The 21,580-nt window shown below is 54.7% G+C and overlaps 1 protein-coding gene across 1 annotated transcript in view; it reads left to right on the forward strand.

Annotated features, from left to right (window-relative positions):
• WASF2 (WASP family member 2) overlaps positions 1 to 13,803 on the forward strand; it is a 35,451-nt gene extending 21,648 nt beyond the window's left edge. The window contains exons 3-9 of the mRNA XM_059729490.1: positions 1,023 to 1,157; positions 1,693 to 1,846; positions 3,211 to 3,328; positions 4,330 to 4,460; positions 6,426 to 6,581; positions 8,388 to 8,899; positions 9,431 to 13,803. Coding sequence (XP_059585473.1) covers positions 1,023 to 1,157; positions 1,693 to 1,846; positions 3,211 to 3,328; positions 4,330 to 4,460; positions 6,426 to 6,581; positions 8,388 to 8,899; positions 9,431 to 9,588 — 1,364 coding nt within the window. The 3' untranslated portion in view covers positions 9,589 to 13,803. The remainder of the gene's footprint in view (positions 1 to 1,022; positions 1,158 to 1,692; positions 1,847 to 3,210; positions 3,329 to 4,329; positions 4,461 to 6,425; positions 6,582 to 8,387; positions 8,900 to 9,430) is intronic.
• Positions 13,804 to 21,580: the final 7,777 nt, after the last annotated feature.

A 21,580-nucleotide genomic window follows, 5' to 3' on the forward strand; every position in this document is an offset into this window, starting at 1 on the left:
GAAGTCCCAGCCAGGGACCAAGAAACAATTGTGTTAGGTGCTGTACAAACAGAAAACAAAAACGGCCCAGATGTCTCTTCTTTTCCTTGTCCTCCCCCGTCTGTGTCTAACTGTTGTCTCTGGCAATCTAAGTGCAAGACAAGCTCTTTAGGACAAAAGCCATCTTCTTCTATTCATACAATGCCGGGCACAATGGACTCCATGACAGGCTTTTAGGCGCTTGCACAGGGCAGATAATTATTAATTACGTGCGTTGTGGCAGGCTGCTGGCCAGTGGCTCGCCAGCCCAGCAGAGGTTTTACTAAGGGAACATCCCTGTTCAAGCAACTCGGCAAAAGTCACCGTACGTATTTTTTGATCTAAAATAAACTTGAAAGCGTCAATTTTTCAGATGCTGCCACCTGAAGGAACTAAAGGGTCAGTACTCCTGTCTGCGACTGCAGCTGGAGCTGGATTTAGCATATAGGGTCTAAAGAACACTGAACTGTAAAAATATGCACCAATTACCCTCGAGATGGCCCTACTGCAGGGTGGTGGCTTATAATATGCGAGCCTTTGGAGGGTCCACAGAGCAATAAAATCTAACTATATTTGCTTGTCTAATAACGGGAACATGATAGAACCCTAAAGGGAGTGTAGACCAATCAGACGCAGGCTAATACAACATCCTGTCAGCTTGACTGGTGTCAGCCCTTCTTTATTACTTTAATAAAAACTTAAGAAGTATGCCTCAATTGTGTTGCATTATTGTTTAAAGATCCCTGAGAAGGGTCAGCTTCAGCTGGAACAGTGCCGCGCCGCGCCGCGCCGCGCCTCCTAGGCTAATATCAGCACTGACAAATTTGAAAACAAATGTGGCTCTTTTAAATGCTAAGTAATGGCTCGCTAATGCTAATGGGGAAGCAGCAGCAGGTTGGCTAGTGGTAGGGGACAGTACTGGGAGAGCTGCGGAGCACCACGGGCAGGGGGTTGAAAAGCCTAATGCAGCCCAGATGTGTAATGCAGCTGCTTTAATATTCCAGGTAAATTTGCAGAGGACATTTTTGGAGAGCTCTTTACCCAGGCCAACACCTTTGCCTCTCGGGTGAGCACTCTGGTCGAGAGAGTTGACCGCTTGCAAGTCAAAGTCACTCAACTGGATCCCAAAGAGGAAGAAGGTAATGGAGTGGAGCGCAGCGCTTGCAGCCCCCGCATGCTAAAGAGCCCCGGAGTTCACAGCCTTGGAATGAGTTTGAAGTTGTTATAAGTGCTAGAGGCTCGCGGGTGGGTTTTTCCCCCCCTTCCACTAAAGAGGCATTCTTCCCTCCTCTCCTTGAAAAGCCCTTTGCTGCATGCATGTGGAGGAGTTCCAAACCAGTCTGCTTCTGCTGGGCTTGGGCATTATCAAGTCTCCACACACAGTGGCTGTCTGGTCAGTAAATGAAATGGCAGCACAGCTCTGTTTACAGAGATTTTAAAAGCTCATCAGCACCTTTCTTGACAGCCATAGCTAAACCGGCTCTGCTCTTGGTGGAGACAGGGTCAGAGTGTTGCTGGGCTTCCTAAGAGAGCTGTGGAAAAAGGAACCTGACCCCAAAAAGCGCTGAGCATGCTGAGCCCCACAACAGAAGTCAGATATTGCTGCTTAATCTTCTGTGTCAATGGCCTAAGGGGAGGTGTCCTTCATTTTCTCTCTTCACTGCTTCCCTACAGTGTCCTTACAAGGCATTAACACAAGGAAGGCCTTCAAAAGCTCTACCACTCAGGACCAGAAGCTGTTTGACAGAGAATCTCTCCCAGTTCCTGTCCTTGAAACCTACAGCACCTGCAATACTCCTCCACCACTCAACATCCTCTCGCCTTACAGGTAAAGCTGCAGCATCTCTGCAGCCAGATGAGGTGATCGCTCAAGGAGCAAGGTTATCATCCAGCCTCATCGAGAAGTGCAGTTTCCTAAGGGAAGCAGAGTAACCTGCTGGAGTGTCAGGCAGTCTCTACCCTCCCCTTGAGCCTTCTGTGGTTCTGCTTATGGGGCTGGGCATACAAATGCCACTAGAAACTACTCGTTAGGTTACCTCGTGTTGTTTCTGTGACTGCCTCGGAGGAGAGCCCTGAATAGCACTGCATACATTTCCTAGTTCTTTATGATGCATGTTGTCATGCTTCTCAATAATCATGCCCCTTTCCGAGAGCTTTCTTACAGACCGAGTTGGGCCCAAATAGGCAGTGCAAGAGGATCCTGTAAATTATGGGGTTTCTTTCTATATTTTCTGTGCCAGGTCTCCGATGCCTGTTGCAACCTAGAACCTGGCTAGATAAGCAGCCTGAAGTCTTTCCCCGTAATGATCTAGCTGTGTCATGTCATCCTGTCGATGCTTGCAGAGCGGGGGGTCAGAATGCGAATTTTTCTGTAGTCCACCTCCATAAATATCTTTTGAACAGGTAAAAGTAATTACAGATAGCTGGAGGCAGCTGTCTTCCACGGGATGCAGCCGTACTGCAAAGTAGGAGTGTGTGTATGTGCTCATGAGTTTCAAGGACGCTGCTGCTCTGATTTAGGGTTTCTGCAGCAGAGAAGATGGTTCTCCACAAAAAGGAGGAAAAAAAAAAAAAGCAGGATATGGGTGAGGGGAAAGGAGGAACTTGCCAAAAGGTCACAGTACGTGCAATTGCAATGAAGGTTTGACTCTGCGTGCTCTTGGAGGAAGTAAGAGGAGCTCAGTCTGTGGTGTGGGGGGAGCAGGATGCAGAATTTCACCAGAGTTTCTCTGCTTTCTGATAGGAGTTTTGTCCAGGGCTTTGAGACATGTCCACTTAGGGGTGTATTTATCAGCCTTGCTGTGCAGCCACGCTGTCTGCAGAAGGGCTGCGTGAAGAGAGAAAGTAGGAGGAGGCCTTGACAGAAAGCGGGAGGGGAGGTTATATTTTACAGGGGCAGAGTGGAGGTGAGAGAAGTACCGTTCTCTTAGTGATGATTCAGAACAGCTGAGGTCTTGCACAGAATTTCAGATGCAGAAATCCAAACCCAGAGGCGAATTGTGCTGCAAGGCCTTGGGGGTGAAATGGGTGGCTCCTGTCAGATCCAGAGGCCTGCTGTCTGTTCTGAAGGAGATGAGGAGCAGGTGTAAAATGTCTGGCCTTTTGTTTCCAACTCCTGAAGGGTTGTCTGTGGCATTTTGTTTGGGCTTCATGCAAGCACCTAACTGGCTCCTGTGTGTCTTTCTACCCCAGAGAGGATGGCAAAGAAGCACTTAAGTTCTACACTGACCCTTCATACTTCTTTGACCTTTGGAAGGAGAAAATGCTGCAGGACACCAAGGATATCATGAAAGAGAAGCGGAAGCACAGGGTGAGGGAACAGGACGTCTTTGCAGACCAGCAAAATGATCCTAGACAAAAGTTAGGCAATCGTCTGAAGTAGCTATTCTTCCGATCCTGGTGTTTCCTTTCCCTTGGGTTCTTTAGGGAGGAATTGGGCGTTCTCACAAGTAAAAATACAAAACACAAATCCTGGCCCGATTGCTGTAGCTGAGCTTCCTTTTAACACTGGTGAATAATATGGCCAATTGCATTACGAAAGGACTTCATAGCTGGCCTGCCAGGGATCACCTCAAAGTGATTTGCATTTTAGGTGACTGCAGCGTCACATCTCAAAGCATATCGGGGCTTTCCAGCCAAAGCACAGAAGCAGGGACTTGGGCATGACTGAGTGCTGGAAGAGAACTTGGTCATGGCCCAGCCCAGCTTCTTGTGGCAGGTGTGTGTCCATGTAACACAAGTCCCATGGAAGTCACCGCTGTTTGGCAAGGAGTTATTTTATAGATTTCATAGACATTATGGCTGGAAGGGACCTCGGAAGATCATCGAGTCCAGCCCCCTGCCCAAAGGGCGGGAAGTCAGCTGGGGTCGTAGGATCCCAGCAAGATAAGCATCCAGTTTGCTCCAGTAAGCATCCAGTTTGTTATAGGCAGCCTCAACATAGGCCAAAGAACATGCAGGCCAGGGAAGGTAAACTGCCCTACCATTCCTTGCCATACTAGCCTAGTTTTTCTCAGGCGCAGTTTAAACACACCGGCTGGGCAGTTTTGGAGAAGGGATTTTGCATTCTTGACAGCGTCTGTTGAAGCTGCAGTGTAGCTGGAGTATTAGTTTTAGTATTGATCTGCCAGTTGGACCCTTCAGTAGTGAAGGCTCTCTAAAATACTTCATGACATTAGTAACATCTTCTAGTGTTGGTTGTCCCCAGGTCTTTGCCACCCCATTCCCAGTGACCCTGAATAAGGAAGAACTAAACCAACCACCATTTTGTGTTCTAATGGGTTTTCCCCCCACACTCTTTTTCTCTTGTAGAAAGAGAAAAGGGAGAATCCCAACCGAGGGAACATTAATCCCCGGAAGATCAAGACCCGGAAGGAAGAGTGGGAGAAGCTGAAAATGGGCCAAGAGTTTGTTGAGTCCAAGGATAAACATGGGCCTGCTGGGTAAGTGCGTCCGTGGCTGTTCGTCCTGCCCCCCGCGAAGGGGAAGTAGCCTCGCATTGCTGATTGTAATGCAGTTCACCCTGCTCTGCAGTTTCTCCGGCTTTGCAGTGCAGCCTGGATCGATACCACTGCTAATCAGAGTCTCTAAAGTAAATCCATGTGACGATTTGAAATTTGCTAAATAAATCACGAACTTAGCAGTTTAGAGGGGCGGGCCACGAGTGGTTTTCCAAGGCGGCTCTGCTCTTGGCTCTCCTGTGCCACAGACACAGAAATGCCAATGGCTTGGAAGTGGCGATAAGTCCAGGAAGGAGCGTGTTAACCAAAAGGCAGTGCAACTGGGCAGGAGGGTGGAAGCAGGAGGTGCAGATTCTGTTCCCACCCTAGAGATGTCCTTTTGAGGCCGCCTTGCAGGGATCAGGCTGTGCTTGGGCTCTGGGGGAGGTGGTGGGTGCTGTCTGCCATGTGGAAACCCCCCTACCAAAAAAATCAGCAAGTGAGATGAGGCGGTTTCTTCACCCCACGACTCGCATCAGCACTCAAGGAGTTAAAGGGACATCATTTTGGTAGCCTTTCTGTCTCCTTGTAGTTGTGGCATGAATATATTTAGCAGCCTCTTCCTGGGGAAAACCCGGTGGAGATGGGGCAGGCAGACATTCCCAGAGCCGGCTGCTTCAGGTGTCTGTCTGTTTTGCATCAAGAAAGTGTTCTTGGGTCTTGCAGCGAGGGGGTGGGGCAGCGTCTCCATGATTGCTTTGTTGCGTTTCACAAATCGCACTTCAACATTTTAAGCCTCTTCTCCTCCTTGCCAGGTCTTTTGAGCTACAGCTCTCTCTCCAGCCCCCTTTGCTCGGAGATTTTAATTTAACTGGTGACATCAGTTAGGCTGAAAGCAGACTGAATCCCCACAATGCACTTCTCAACATGCTCCCTTCTTGCTGCTTGCAGCCTCTTTTCATTTGAGAAAATCCTGGTGGTTTTGCTGCTGTTTTTAAATCCCACTCTTTATAGCTTTAAAAATAAAACTTGTTTACAGGAGGCCTGGCTGGAAGAATCAGGCTGCACAACGGCACCTTTCCCTTGCTTCGCTGTTTTCCATTTTGGCTTCTGAGCCTTCGAGACCTGTTTTTCTTTCACTGCTTGGAACGATCTTACTGACTGTCAGAGGAGGGGGTGATTCATTCCACCAAGACATGTGGCTCCTGCTTTGGATACTTTATTATTGCATCCACAGTGTGCCAGGTGCTTTCCCAGGCATTCAGGAAGTGCTAGTCCATGCCTTGATAAACTCCGTTGCACTTGGGACTTTTTTGGTGCCATTGACAATGTGCAGCATAACAGAGGTCTTGCAAAGTCCATTTTGGAGCAAAATCCAGCCCTGAAATAAAAGCAAATATTAAAAATACTAAAATGAGTAGGAGTGTTGTTTTTTTTATAATTATTATTTTAAATAAAACAAAAGAAAAGAAATTTCCCTGCAGTGTTGGGGAGTGAACATTGCAGTATTGCGTGAGCCCTTAGGAATAGAGAATGACATCGAGTAGATGCTAATAGTAAATAAAAAGGAAAGTAGCCAGCATGCTTCCATTTTTCTGAACTGAGAAGCCCATACAGTAAATCTCGGGTTTCTAACAATCTACGCCTTTTTTTCCTGGAAGCAGTGATAAGGAAACTTTGTTTTACTATGTATAGGCTGTTTTGAACTGGACTGTGCCTTCAGCTGTTCTTTGTATTCTGATACTTTATAAGGCTGCCATGTCAGGGCTGCACTGCTTTGGGTGTTTTTATGTGGAAAGAAACTCTTCTTTTAGAGGAGCTTGAATAATACAGTTTCTGCTGTCTGCATGGCTGTCCTCTTGTTCCCATGTTTCTGACTCCCTGCTGAGCATTTTCTCCTCATCTACAAGGAGCACTGGGTATAGCTGAGCCACTGTTTTCTTTTAATCTTGTGTTGGCTTTTTTTAGGTACCCCTCCAACATGGTGTATCAGAACGGCAGCATCGGCTCCAACGATAGCATGGATGTAACCTGCTATCCTCCGCCGCCACCGTCGGACTCCATCATGCCTCCACCTCCCTCGTTCCCAGATGATAGTCTGCCTCCACCACCAGTGGAATTTAGGTAACTTCCAAGACCTTTTGTCTCGCTATAGAACCGCACGCGCTGCAAAGCAATGGCATAAGACAGGGTTGGCTGCTCTGCTGAAACCCATTAACAAATACTGTACTGAGGTAAGAGCGAGCCTGTCTGGAAGAAAAGTGCACAATGCCAGTGACCCCCTTCGTAATTTGGGAGACAGTCAGCAAAAGTAAAAGTCATAATGAGAACAACAGCAGGTAAAACTTCAAGTGCTTCATAATATCCGCTGTGGAAGGAGGGCATATCCCCAGTTCTTCTGTGATTTCAGGTGTTGACACCCTCCTCCTAGCCTCGCAGTTCCAGTGAACGGTCTTTGTTTGGTCAGGAGAGTTTCAACTGATAGGTCTCTTTCTCCACATACAAATATTTCAGAACATGTGGCCTTGCCTCCCCAACCACTCGCCGTACAAAACCGGTTTCTCCTACTGGATTCCTGCCCTATCCCTATCTACCCTGTCTGATCTTTGCAAGTACGAGTTGTAGGTGCTGGCAAACATCGCAGTTTGAGGGCTTGGGAACCAATACTGCCAAGTGCAGAGCGTCTCCTGCAAGGTCTTGAGCACCCTCTTGGCTTCAGCGTATGCTGAACCTGTTGCCTTCAGTGTAAGTTGGAGGGTACATGCATTCTGCAGGATCAGGCCCATTACATACCAATTCCAGGCTGCAAAATTATGTTTTAATAGTAGCTTGAGCCACAGAGGTTTGAACTATAGAATATGGCTTCCACCACAGGTGAATGTTAACAAGCAGAGAGAGAGAGTGTCTGACAAACAGCACCAGTTTGTCTAAGGGCAGTACCGCGCTCTGAAATGCGATTGCAGAAAATACTCTGCTTTCTCGTAGCCCAGGCTCCGGTGCTCCACCCTGCATTCTTTTCCAGGACTAGGGGTGTGGGGTTTTAGATGGCATTTGATCTGACTTGCACAGTTGCTGAGATCTGTGGCTGCTGACTGAGAACCTCTCTCCCCCCTGGCCAACCCCCCCGCAAACTATCGTTATAAAATAACCAGTAATCTCTCTCTATCAGATCAACACCATTAGCTCCGTGTTAAACTTGCCCAGCTCTGAGGCAAAACCATTCTTGTTTGCTGTTTACCAGGCAGTGAGCCATCAGCGTAGGGCTTCCAGTAACGACATGTGCAGTAGTTGATGGTGCTTCCCAGGCCTGTAGTGTTTTCTGCTTATGGAAACAGTTTTGTTTCCAGATTATTCACTCAACTGTGAATCAGTGTTTCCCATCAGTGTGTACTGGATCTCCATGCATTTTTATCCTAGACCTAGGAAAACGGTGGCAAATCATCCCTAGCGCTAGAGTTGTAGGCTTCGAGCCACAGCAGTGAATCCAATGAACAGCTTTATACAAATGTACTAATAGCCCAGGAACACACACAGCATAAATAGCAAATGGATGCTACCTCACCTGCCATTCCTTACTAATAAATGCAACCCCTTGGATTTATTGATGAACACCGCTGCGGCAGTGTGGGCTGAGAAGGCACTCGGGGCTTGGTCATGCTGCCTGGCCTGGGGCAGGGAGAGGCTGGATCGCTGGTTGATAAGATGGTTCTGTCAGCTGCCCTGTGAGCTATCAGTTGTTCTGTTGCCTTAGCCAGGAGAAAGGCAACAGGATACTTAATACCAGCAAGCAGCGTCCTGGGGAATTTCAGTAGAAGCTGGAAGTTGGAGGTGATTGTTTGTCAGAAGAAATCCTTCCTGCACAAAGGTTAGTTGATGTAATGTAAGCGAAGCTCACGGCTAAGGCTCCTCTTTCTCTTTCTTCCACAACAGCTACCCAGTAGACAACCAAAGAGGTTCTGGCTCTGGAGGGCTGAAGAGATCCAGCCTAGTTAGTCCAAGCCACCCTCCACCAGCTCCTCCGACTGGATCCCCTCCAGGAGCCAGGCCAGGCTTCGCTCCTCCTCCAGCTCCTCCGCCGCCACCGCCGGCAGGAGTCCCCCCGCCGCCACCTCCTGCGGGCTTTCCGACCCCAGGCACCCCGCCGCCACCATCGCCGCCTGCCTTCCCTCCTCACCCCGATTTTGCTGCCCCTCCTCCACCCCCACCCCCTCCCGCAGCAGACTATGCTGCTGTGCCTCCGCCTCCGCTACCTCAGCAAATTGGCGGTGCGCCACCACCTCCCCCACCCCCGCCACCTCCCGGCCCCCCTCCTTTGTCTGCAGGTGGCATGAATGGCCCGGCAGCTTCGCCTCCACCTTTGGACTCATCAGCCTCCAAGCCAAAATCCTCCTTGCCCGCGGTCAGCGATGCCCGGAGCGATTTGCTGTCAGCCATTCGTCAAGGTATGTCTTGGCATCGTTTTTTTGGAGTGTAAAATATTTCTCTTAGTGTAAAGCATTTCTCTTGCACGTAGCTGCTGTCCCTTTTTTTGGGAGGTCTCAGGGCACTAAGGGTGAGGGCCCAGGTGTCTTTCCAGAGGGCATCGCTCCCACTGGCTTCCTTTTTGCAACCCACACTTGCTGTAGATAGCTGCATCCAGAGAGGATCTCAATACGCTGCCCACCCCTGCTTCATCCTGATAAGAGCAATAATTCTGACTATAATCTTCTGCCATTCGCCCTGCTAGCTGCAGTCATCCTCCCTTCAAAACAGCAACGTGTACAGCACATACAGGGAATATAGAAACAGACACCTTTTCCCAGCCTGGCCTCATCGGTTGGTGGCTTGTTGCTACACCAAGCTGGCCCAGCCTGCCTCCAGATACCGAGCCGACCCTGTCCAAGGCTGTTCAGAAGACATTAGCAAGTCATTTCCCTTTAGCCCCCATGAAATCACAAGCCCTTGAGTGACTATCTCTGTTGTTGCCTTGACAGGCTTCCAGCTCCGCAAAGTGGAGGAGCAGCGGGAACAGGAGAAGCGGGATGTCGTGGGCAACGACGTGGCGACAATCCTTTCGCGCCGCATTGCTGTAGAATACAGTGACTCTGAGGATGATTCTTCGGAGTTTGATGAGGATGACTGGTCAGATTAACCATAGCTCCACTCTCCACCCTCCAAGCTGGTTTAGCCCCTTCCTAAAGAATCAAGTACTTAACCAGGTTGCCAAAACCTTTTTAGCCTTTCCTCTTTCATCCAATAACCAAAGACATGCCAAGGACCCTTGGCTTTGGCAGGACTTGTAATTCACCTTTCTGCAAGGTCTCCTCAGGGACACCAAAGATTGCAGTGTTGTTTGCCAGCAGGAGGGGACATGGTGGCTTTGAAAGCAAACCTGAACTGCCAGATTGTCGGTGCCGCAGAGAAAGCCAGCTCAGAGAGCCTGCGCATCGTGGGGCTCTGTTTCCTAGTAAAAATCAGACCTATGATAGACAAAATCAGACTTATTACAGAGCTGTTGGACTTTGCAAAAAAAAAAAAAAATTCAGTCAGTTTTCTCACTGCAGCAACATGAGGGAAGTAGTGGATATAATTGGTTCTCCCTCCTCAGTTAATGCTGCAGGGAAATAGTAATGTCCCTTCTGTAGTGCAACCCGTTGCTAAATAACGTTTTTGGCAATTAGCACCGTTATCCCAGGGTTTCCAAGCTAACTCGAATTAAGCTGCCTGCCTCATCGTGGGATGGCAGGGTGCACCAGATGGAAATGTCAGTGCTAGGTTTTCTTTAAGAGCTGCCTCTCCCCCCCACCACTGCCCTGAATATCCTTTATTGTGCCTCTGAATCTGTCAGCAGAGTCTGAGTTAAAAGGCTGGAGCCTGAGCAGTGTGCTCAGCTGGCTGCCTCCTCCTGGCTGAGCAGAGGTGTTACCAGACCAAGCAGCTCCCCTGTCACGTCTGGAGCGCTGACAAAACTGGCCTTGCTAGGCACCACACGATCTGTTGTGCCAGGAGGGCTTTATTGGTTATCTAGTCAGCTCTGCAATGTGTCCAGTACAGGGAGGTGGAACTGGTGATACTGGGAGGGGCAGGGTGCTCTGGGTGCAGTACAGGCTTTGGGCACATTGGGCATTCAGCGTGATTACAGCTAACTTACAGCCAGGGCTCGAGTGCGATGTCTTCACATCTCATTCAGCCTGCTTAGAGCAGCACGTTGGTCAGGTTGATTAGGGGTGCTTTTCTGTGAGGTCGATAGCGCACTTTATGCAGGAACGTGAGCCACCGAAAAGCCAGTATTTAACCTGTGCTGCTGTCTCCTACCCTGAGAAAAAGGATTTCATATTGCATAAAGGTGTCTTGTCTGCAAACCAAGTCAGCCAGTAGTGACATTAGACCTAACCCATGTTGTTGGTTTTCCATCGCTTCACATCCGTATTTCACTAGTGTAATTCTCAGTAAATGTTCTTAACAACTCCTTTCCCAGATAAGGGTACAAATTCCTGACCAGAGGTGCATCCCAGGGAACTGGGGAGCTTGGATTACCTGACTTCACTTAGATACCTTTATTGCCTTTTTTTTTTAATTGAGCAGAAGTATCTCCAGAGCAGAGACCAGAATTCCTTTGGGAAGCAGGTGCATTTTCCATCCCTTGCTTGGTCCCAACTAGCCAAGTCCGTCGGTGTGCTATAAAGGAGCAGTTCTGAAGTCTCTCTGGGAGACTGCGGGCCCTGCCCTGCCCTGCCCCTTCTAAAGGACTCTGACACCATGTGCCTGCCCTTCCCTTCCATCTGTGGCGTGCCTTCTCACTGCTTTCAGGTATTGAAGCAAGGATGCTGCTGATACGTGGGAACTACCTTGACGTTCCTGTGTTGCCAAAGCTCCCTTCTCGAGCTTCATTGCTTTTTATAACATTTAAATTCTTGCCTTTCTGAGTGCCTTTCTCTCTCTCTCTCTCTCTGTTTAATAACCAACTGTCGCAGCTCTTAGGTTCTTCTAGAGGACCAGGGACCAAGCTAATGAAGGCGCTTGTTGTCAAGTTCCAGTTTGACCATAAACACCAGTGAGCCTAATTTATTGGGCCTCTGCATCGATGCATTTTAGCAACAAGGCCAAAGCATAAACCAGAATCCTCAAAGGATGTGGGCAGTGATGCTTACACGACTTCCCAGTGGGGCCTGCATTAGTTTCAGTTTTGGAAAAGGGGACAAATCTTCCCGTGTCCAAGTGCATCACAGTGTTCTGGGAACCAAAAGCGCACAAAGCCCAGCTTGGGTTTGAGAGCTGCCTTGGCTAAGCCCATGCCCTTGTGAAGAGGGAACTAGCACTCCCTTCACGTTGGGTAGGAAAGGTGCGGTCTCTTTCGTGACCGGTGATGGGCAGTGCCTCTGTGCGCAGCTGGCTCGTGGGGAGGGTGCGGTTAGACCGTTCAGGGACCTGCCCCCCAGCTCTGCCTACCGTTCTCCACGCCCATGCCATTGAGTTTTCGATCCTTTTGTCATTGTGCAGACAGAAGCAGCGGCTCCCATCAAGGAGGGAGAAATGCTTGTATTCTTGCCAGCCTAGCTGAAAAGCAATTGTGCTTCAAAAGCACTAAGTCCTTCAGAGTGCATCTCCAGTGGGGGCTGTGGACAGGTGCTAGGGGTCCCTAACCACCCTCTCCCCACATCTGCAGATGGGGGTGATACCACAATTACTGCTAAGTACTGCTGATCTCAACTGCTCAGCAGCCCGTTGGGGGAAGCGCAGAGCCGTGGGTAGCCAGGTATGTTCTGAGCAATCCTTAAAGTAGTGGTGGGGAAGGGAAATAGGTGCCAAGAACAGCCTCCGCAGGGTGGTTGTACTCTAATTAGAAGCCTGCTGACCCATTTGTAGCAACGCCGCGGCGATTGGCTGAGCGGCTGCCCGACCTCTTTGCTAACCTCGCCGCGTGCACCGCGCCTGTCGCAGCGGCCAGCAGCACAGCCGAGGGAGCGCCCAGCAGCTAACGGATCCGGAGAGGGGAGCAGGAGGCACTTGAAAGGGCTGTCCAGAGCCGCCCTCGGGGGAGACAGGAACAGAAGCAGAAGATGCTGGGCTCCCGTGGAGATGCCAGCCCAGTGCAGCCTGGGACCGATGTGCCATCGGCTCTCTTGCCTTGCAGTGAGTGTCCAGGCCGGTCACGGTGTCTGTCCTTTCGAAGCAGCGTGATGCTGGTTAGAGGTTAGACAGTCTCACTGTGTTCTCAGCTGCAGTGCTTGGCTGCTTCTCGCTGCACTCCCCCCCCGCACTCGCACATGGGGAATGCCTGGTCCCCGTTTCCAGGGCTCATCTGCAGTCGCTGACCTTCACTGGTCTCCCCTCTCCTTATCAGTCATAGTGCACCAGACCAAATCCAGGGAAACGGCTCCTGGCGAGTCCCAGATGGCCATGGAGCTGCAGGAAGTCTGATTTCAGAAGGAAGAGATTTGCAGTCCATGGACACGTTCAGTGTGCTGGCTTGGAAAGCACCTGCCCTTGAAGGGCGCTGGGCCTGGCTTTGGCCAGGGGCAGAGGCATGTCCCACATCCCTCTCAGCTGCCCTGGGTCCGGTTTTCCACCTGTGTTTTCCCCACAAAGCCTTCAAGGGGGACGTGGATCAGATTGTATTGCTGTATTAACTTTAGTGATTTTAATGCATTTCAGAAACTTAACTGATTTTTTTTTTTCCTGACTAGAATGATGTAGAACTAGAAGAGCCATAATGCTCCCGAAGTGCCTTATTTCCTATATGACATAAATATATTTATCAGAGTAATGATTTCCACTTGTATCGGTGGGGTCTGCTGGGCGACCGTGGTGGGACGGGGAGGAGACGCAGCATGCTGCCCAATGAGCTGTGCTGCGAACGGGCCACGCTACCGCATCCTCTGGGTGCTCAGCCCAAGGGAACGCACCCCCTCAGACCAAAGGGGTGCAGAGGATTAAAAGCTCCCCTCTGACACCTCACCAGCAAAATATCGGGGTGGCCGCATCCAGGCTTGGACTCCAGATCAAGGACTGTCTGCCTCCCACCCACCCCCACCAAGTGAGTAATGACGGCCCTGATCCTAGGGGCCTGTGCCTGTGTACATCAGGAGGAAGGTCACCGGCTGCAAGCATGCAGCTCCAGATTTACACCCGTCTCCCCGAGTTCAGAGTCTGGCCCCGCCGTTCTTTCCTAACAGCGTCTGTCTCCGTGTTCCTCTTCCGGTTGTTGTTAAGCCGAGCTTTCGTACTTTTTTTATAATTGGTTCTGTCTCCCCAGGTTGAAGACCCCCGGTTGCAGATTTTGTAATGTACTTGTAAAAAATACAATAGTCTTTTTTTTAAAATGTAGACTTAAAAAAATTCTTGATAAAATCTTTCTATCCAATCACCCCTCGTGTTGATGCTCCTTGGAAGCAGGGGTGGGGGTTTAGCGGGCTGGGAATGCAGGTAACGCAGCGAAGATGCTCTCGTTGCAGGCCTGAGGACCTGGTCCCGGGAGAGTGGGTTTGGTAAGCTGCCTGTGGCCGCCTTTGAGAGGAGGTACTGAAACTGGGAAGCCAAATTTGAGATCAGATTGCTACTACCGCCCGATTGCTGGGACTGGTTTATCTGTACTCAGAAGTTCCCCAGCCCTGGGACAGGAGAGAGGGGTTCCAGAAAGGGTTGGGTCTACATAACCCAGGTACGCAGTGATGCATCTCTCCAAGGCTGCTGTATTGTGATCTGAGAAGCCAGCCCCAGAAGCTGGGAGTGTAAAACAGACTTTGCAGGCTGTGCAAGCAGAGCTCTCTTCATCCACCACTGAATGCAGCCACTTCTGGGGTGGAGAAGTGCCATCTGTGCAGCCAGCCAGCGCTCATCCATCTGCAGAACCGTGCCAGGAGAGGAATCCTTGCACGGGGAGACAGGCTGGTCTCTTCACAGCACATTAAAGCAAGGCCCCTGCGGTAGTCCTTGCTTGTAAATAAATAGGTATTTATTTAAAAGCAATTCGTTGCCTTTAAAGTTGCTAATAGCCCCGCTCAAGCTGCATGGCACACCGTTTGTCGCGCATGGGTGATCTGCAAGCTGGCCGCGGCACTCGGGATGCTTTCTCAGGGACAGCGTGTCTTGTCAGACAACTTGCTGAGTTAGCCCATTGCCTGAATGTGCTGCTTTGCAGATGGAGGTGGGAGAGAGAAGAGCCTTTGTCTCAAACCCTCCGGCCCACGTGCGCCACAGCCTTCAGGCCTGGCTGTCCCATATTGGAAACTCCCTTGATTTCCCCGGGGCAGGCACGCATGCAGGCTGCATGGTGCCGGGCGGGTCACTGAGGTTCACGACCCCGCTGCAAACTCGTTAGATTAATTAGGTAATCCCTGCCTGCTATGGCAGAGCTAAGGGCGGCGGGGTGGGGGGAGAGAAGGGAGCTGGTTGCGGTCGGCGCTTAGCTCTCATACGGATGCCCCCAGCCTCCAGCCGTTCGCTGGTGAGCAGCAAGCCCCGTATTGCACGCGAGACCCCGAGACGAGCAGCCGGGGCTCTGCCAGCCCGTCCTCGCAAGGGGACCTAGATGTGGCTCTGATCAGTCATTTCAGCACGGCGGGCTCTGCAAAGGTGACCCAAGGGGAGAGCGTGATGCAGGAACAGCACGCTCCTGCAGGTCCCCATCCCTCGTGCATGAGCCCTTCGTTTCCCACAGGCTGGCTGACCTGTCGGTTCCTCTCATCATAATAGCGGCAGTCTCCTTGATTAGGACCAAACCGCTGCACGGCTCCAATTAGCGGGAGGCTTCCTAGCAGGGTCCTCTCCCTGCAGCTCCTCTCTCCTGTTTTGCAGCCGGCCCTCGCCCCGGCACGGCTGCGGGCTGAGCTGCCTGGCAGCAAGGCCAGGGGTCTGGCAAGCCAGATTGGACCCCTTTCGTACTTGGGCATGGGGGGCAGCTGCTCTAGCGTCGCTCCTGGCTGCCCGACACCGCAGCTGCGGCCCGGGTGGCAGGCGAAAGGCCGCGTGTTTCGCACACCTGCTTTGCACGGCTCTGGCCTGAGCGGGGAAATGGCCGTGGCAGGCTCCAAGCCGACGCGCTGCCTCCCCCGGCGGCGAGACACGCGATGGCGTGGCGAACGGCGCGTCCTGCAAAGTTCTCTCCATTAGCCACGATTTCCGGAGGAGCCGCCGCTTGCAGAAGCAGCTGGGAGGGCCTCTCGGGGCCTGCCCGTGCCTCGCAACTCTGGCCTTGTCCAAAGCATTTGATGTGCGTACGTGTCTCTCTCTGCTTGTGCCGGGCTCGGTACTAAAGCGCAGCTGGCTGGAAGGCTGCTTCACAGGAGCCCCGGTCTCCGAAGACCCATTTAATTTTCTCCTTCAAGGTGGTGTGAGCAACACCAAGAAGATGCTGCTGGCTGGCTCGGACAAGTGGGACATCGGGCCTCTCCACATTGACGTCATCTTCTCTCCCTTAATTCCCCCTCTGGGACCGAGGCGAGTTCAGGCACTGCCAGCCATGATCAGTGTTAACAGCCTGCTCTCCCAGCGTGCGGCGCGGCTCTGCTACGCCCGTGTCGCCCCCTTCCCAGGCCGCGTTCATTAGCCAGGCATCCCCGGGTGCTGGGAGACATCCCCCCCATAGCGCGGGGCCTGATCCTGCCTGCTCACCCTTCCCCAGGCCTCCATGGCGGGCCGGCAAAGCAGGACCAGCCTTTTGGAAATGTCCGGCTGTATTTTCTTTTATATTTTATTTTATGTTGTATTTCTTCCTTCCTCTCTTGTGCTGTTTCATCTGCAGCCGTGCGGGGACCAGGCAAAGCGGCTGCCGCGCTGCGCCGGGCTTTATCTGTAACTCTTCCATCTGCTCGCAGCCGCGCACAGATAACCGCGGGGTGCCAGAGGAATTATGGATTTGGAGCTGGAGCGTCTGCAGTCTGGCAGCGCGGCGGCTCTGCGCCAGGCCCGGGCGCGCTCACAAAGGCCGGCGCCTGCATGCGAGCGGCTTGAGGCAGCGGTTGTCAAACCCTCGCTGCAGAGAGGCCTGAGTCCTGCTCTTAATGAGGGTCCGTGGGCCAGGGCTGCACAAACGAGGCAACCCCGCAGCAGCTCCCCCGCCGCTACCCAGAGCAGGCTCGAGCAACGGCAGAGTCTAGAAAACGGTCTGCGGTTGCGAGAGCGGCCTGCTTGCTTTTTGTCTTTTCAGTCTTGCCGATTTGCTGGCAGGGATCTCTCCGCCAGGCCAAAAACCAGGGGCAAGTCCCCCCCGCCCTTGGCAGCACTGAGATGCCCGTGGAAGGGGGTGTCGAGGGCTCCCGCTCTCCTCCCGACCCCTCCTTGGCTTCTGGGCGCAGGCACGAGCCCCCGGTCAGCAAAGCACGAGCACGGCTCTCGCCCTGGAGAAAGAGAGCGCTGGGTTGGGGCGGACGCCGCGGGCTGATGCGTCTCGTGCTCCAGCCAGACGCGCCGGTGCTCGGTTTGGGGGTGGCAGGCTCGTGGCTGCACCAGGATGTCTCGCAAGCACCTTCCTCCCCTGCAAGCGCTGGCTAAAGGGCTTCCTGGCGTGCTCAGAGGCCCGGGGCACGATCTGCCCCAGCACTCGGAGGCCAGGAGCGTGAGGTGGGCCCGTGCTCGTGCCCTTGGAAGAGCCCCGGGGCAGCAGAGCAGGGAGAACAAGGACCTGCTGCTTTGGGAGCGGGGCAGCTTGCGTAGGGGCATCCTCCTCCCCGGCTCTCATCGGCAAGGAGGGCGAGAAGCCTGGAAGAGCCCTGGCACCTGGGGGGGCTGGCGCTGGGTTGCTAGGAGAAGTCTCTCACCTGCAAAGGAGCAAGCCTTGCTTTGCCATGGTTACCTTGGCGCGATGTCACCTGCGGCCCTGACCCCCGCGCTGCCTCCCTGGTAACCGAGCGCGGCGCCGTCAATTCCAGCGCCGCAGCTACAACCTACAGCTTTCATGTGGGCCCGGCCCCCGGAGAGCCTGCGAGGGGGAGCGCCGGGCTCGGGGCAGGGCTGCGGCATCTCGCTGCCGAGAGCCGGTCCACGGGGACCTTGCAAGGATCCCCCTGCCTCCCTCTTCCAGGCCTGGCCTTTGCAAGGAGAGCCGCGAGGGAGCAAACGCTGCCCACGTGCCCACGCCCAGGCCCCGAGGCTGCCGTTGGCTTCATCCAAATGTGCCTCTCCCGGGGTCGCTGCTCCCTCGTTTGGCAGCTGGCTGTGAGCCTCGTCCCCGCGGCCAGGGCAGTGCCAGCCACGAGTGACCTTTGCGAGGCCCGTGGGTGGAGATGCACACACAGCTGCACCCACAAGTGACAAGCAACCCCCCCACGCCAGCTGCCCGTAGTCCTGGCACGGGGCTGGGCAAGCAGGCAGGGTCCGAGGGCACCGGCACTGCCCCGGGGATCGGACGCAGCCCGGGCTGCACGGCTGAATCCAGTGGATTTGCTTCCTTAGGCATCTAGCTCGCTGCCCGCTGGGCACGTCCAGCCAGTCCACCTTGCCACCGGGCACGGAGAGCCTACCCCTGCCCCGTCCGAGGGACGGCAACCAGGAGCCTGACATGTCTCAGGCCACGTCACAGCCACGCTGCACCCGTGGGTTACTTGCATGATATTTTTATTCGGCCCCCATGGGAATGGGCCCATCTCCGGCGTCGGCCCCGGGCTGCCCTGGGACGGGTGCAGCTTGTGGACTCCCCATGAGGTTCAGGCCCCCGCAGCACAGCTGGGCACAGCTGGCACTCACCGACCGACTCGGCCGCGGGTGGGAAGGAATCCAGCTGCAGGTAGGAAACGCTCGATCCCGGCCGTCTCCCTCCGCGCGGGGAGCTGGCTGCTGGATTCGTCACCCCTGATGGGGAGCCTGGTTGCAGCGGGAGGGGTGTAGCCACAGCCCTGCTCTGCTTTGCAGTGCACGCGGGGGTGCAGCCCCCACCCTGGGGAGCCAGGCTGCTCCTGACGCCGTCCGCACCACCTCCTAGGACCCCCCTGGGCCAATTTGGGACTCTCTCTTCTGCCCAGGCCTGGCCCCAGCAGGGGTGGGGGGCCTGCCTCCAACGGCACGGCTGATGGGAGCCACGCTCACCTGCCAGCGGGTCCGAGAGCCTGGGCAAGGGGCCTGGGGTGCTGAGCCGGGTGCAGCTGCAAAGCGAGCCGTAGCCAGCCCTGCGTCCCCTGGCAGGGGGTGGGGGCATGGGGTGGCTTGGTCCTGGGACGTGAGCCAACCAGGGAGCTGGGGGCGCTGCTCTGGTTGACCTCTCCCCACCCTCGGGGGCTGCTTTTGCCCTGGTGCAAGACCACCCCCCAAGGTGTCGTGCCACCCGGCCCCTCCAGACTCGCCCTCGCCCCGTGCCCTCGCTCCCGGCTCCCATCAAACGCAGCATCGCTGATTCATTGCCCTCGAAGCACGTAGCACATCGGCTCGACTGCGAGAGAAGCCAGAGCTCCGGGTTTGGCGGCCCCCGGCTTGAAGGAGATTCTCCGCGGGACGTTAGCAGTGTAGGGGCTACGAGATGGGGTGGAGCAGTGCCCACTGCCCAGCCCACGGCCGTGGAGACGTGGAGACCAGCCTTCGCGTGGCAGGGCCCTGGGGCACGCACAGTCTGTCGCCGGTGCTCGGGGCAGCCTGGTCTGTGCACCGGGGCTCAGCCACGAGCAATGATGGGACAGGAGGAGAGAGGGCGGACCCGCTCCAGGGCACTAAATGCCCTTCCCCAGGGCCCTGCGGGTGTCGGGCCCGGCGTTTGCAAGAGGAGGGGAGGAATACGGAAGCTGTGGGCCCGGGCCCTGGGGAGGGCTCCCCCGGCCTGGTACCGCTCACCCCACATTGGGGATTTGTGGTGGGACGGCTGCAGAGAAGGGCTGCCAAGGGGTCAGGAGCTGGGCGAGCCCGGCTCACAAGGGGCGTCTGGAGCCTGGCTGGGAGGCTGCTCTGCTTTCTGCTCCCCATCCTGCACTCCCTGTCCCATCAGCTGCTCTGCTTTCTGCTCCCCATCCTGCACTCCCTGCCCCATCAGCTGCTCTGCTTTCTGCTCCCCATCCTGCACTCCCTGCCCCACCAGCTGCTCTGCTTTCTGCTCCCCATCCTGCACTCCCTGCCCCACCAGCTGCTCTGCTTTCTGCTCCCCATCCTGCACTCCCTGCCCCACCAGCTGCTCTGCTTTCTGCTCCCCATCCTGCACTCCCTGCCCCACCAGCTGCTCTGCTTTCTGCTCCCCATCCTGCACTCTCTGCCCCACCAGCTGCTCTGCTTTCTGCTCCCCATCCTGCACTCCCTGCCCCATCAGCTGCTCTGCTTTCTGCTCCCCATCCTGCACTCCCTGCCCCATCAGCTGCTCTGCTTTCTGCTCCCCATCCTGCACTCCCTGCCCCATCAGCTGCTCTGCTTTCTGCTCCCCATGCTGCACTCCCTGCCCCATCAGCCGCTCTGCTTTCTGCTCCCCATCCTGCACTCCCTGCCCCATCAGCTACTCTGCTTTCTGCTCCCTGCCCCATCAGCTGCTCGGCTTTCTGCTCCCCATCCTGCACTCCCTGCCCCACCAGCTGCTCTGCTTTCTGCTCCCCATCCTGCACTCCCTGCCCCATCAGCTGCTCTGCTTTCTGCTCCCCATGCTGCACTCCCTGCCCCATCAGCCGCTCTGCTTTCTGCTCCCCATCCTGCACTCCCTGCCCCATCAGCTGCTCTGCTTTCTGCTCCCTGCCCTGTGCTGCTTGTGCCCTCCCCAATCAGCTGCTTGCCGCACAGGGAAGCTGCCTGTGCCCCTGGCAGCCCGCAGGCTGTGCCTTGGCCAACCCCTGGTTTCACCAAGGCTGCCCACAGGCCTGGAGGCCGTGGCAGGCCAGGAGCACATTTGCTGCATCCCCCTGGGCTGTGCCCTTGCTTTTCCCATCTCTCCTTCCCTCCCAGAGCCAGCGCGGTGCATTGTGGGAGTTGTAGTGCAAAGGCAGAGGTGGCTGTGTTAGCTTTCTCCTTGCTTCGCCCTCTCTCCCTGTGTCCAGGTGCTGATGTTTGCATGGTGCATGGAGAGCCCAGCTGCTGCGAGACCCCCGGATGCAGAGACCAGCTGCTACGAGCAGGGAAGAAGGTGGCTCCTGCTCCCACCGTCGTGGTCTCAGCCTGGAGCCGGCTCAAGTGCCCGCTGCACCTCGGGGAGACCCCAGAGCCCCAAGCCGGACACGCTCTAGCCCCCGGCCCGTGGCTGCAGGGCTCACCGCCCCCCACCCTGGTCAGGCCCCAGCTGCAGGCAGCTCTGGGCTCTGCAATTTAAGGAGAGACCAGCGGTGCTCGGAGGTGAGCGACAAGGGGGTGCAGCTCAGGGCCCAGGGGGTCGGGGCAGTGCTTGGCACAGCTGAAAACCAAGTTGCCTCTGCGAGCTGCTGCCGGGCCCAGACACCTCTAAGCTGGGCCTGGAGACTCGTGGCCCCCCCAGTAGCTCCAAAGAGAGTAAAAGCCTCTGTGCTGGGGGCAGCTGGGAAGCAGAAACCCGTTGCAAGGGAGACGCAGAAACGCCTCGGTGGCTTGGGATGCTTTTGACTGAGGGGGAGAAGCGCTGCCCAGAGCTCGGAGGAAGAGCCCGGGAGCGTTCCCGTGATGAAAGCAGCACTAATCAGACACGAGGCCTCCTCGTTCGTTGGCAAGAGAAATGCCCCCCGCCCATGCAGCGACCCTCCCACCCGCCATGAAACAGGCCTGTGTCATATCACAAATTATCTTTATTGTCCCGGGTGATTGTAAACAAGAGCACGGCGCTTCCCCGCCCCGACAGCGCCGCGCGGGCGCCGGCCGTGCAGCCCAGCGGCAAGAGTTCACGTTGCCCAGGTGCCTCTCGCACGCGCTTCCTCTCCAGGATTGTGCAGCTCGGAAGAAGGTACAGTACAGCGAACAGCGGTCCCTGGGCGGGCTTGCGTTTGGCCAGCACGCGGTCTGCCTCCGGCGGGGCGGAAGCGTTAGTTAATTCAAGAGTTTCTAGTGCAATGGTTGAGAAAGCAACTCCGATAACCTGAGCCCTTGGATTTCGATAGGCACGGGCTAGTATGACAGTATTCCCTTTTTATTCCAGTCGCATATACACGTCACGGTTAGACACACCACCGGTTCCCAACACGGACCGGTCCGTATTATTCAACATGCAGAAAGGATCCTTCATTATTCTCGGTATTAAACCAGACTGAACACTAGAGGGCAGCAAATTACACAGTTGGGGGGAA

The sequence above is a fragment of the Alligator mississippiensis genome, chromosome 6, assembly GCF_030867095.1.
Source record: "Alligator mississippiensis isolate rAllMis1 chromosome 6, rAllMis1, whole genome shotgun sequence".
NCBI classification, from domain to species: Eukaryota; Metazoa; Chordata; order Crocodylia; family Alligatoridae; genus Alligator; species Alligator mississippiensis.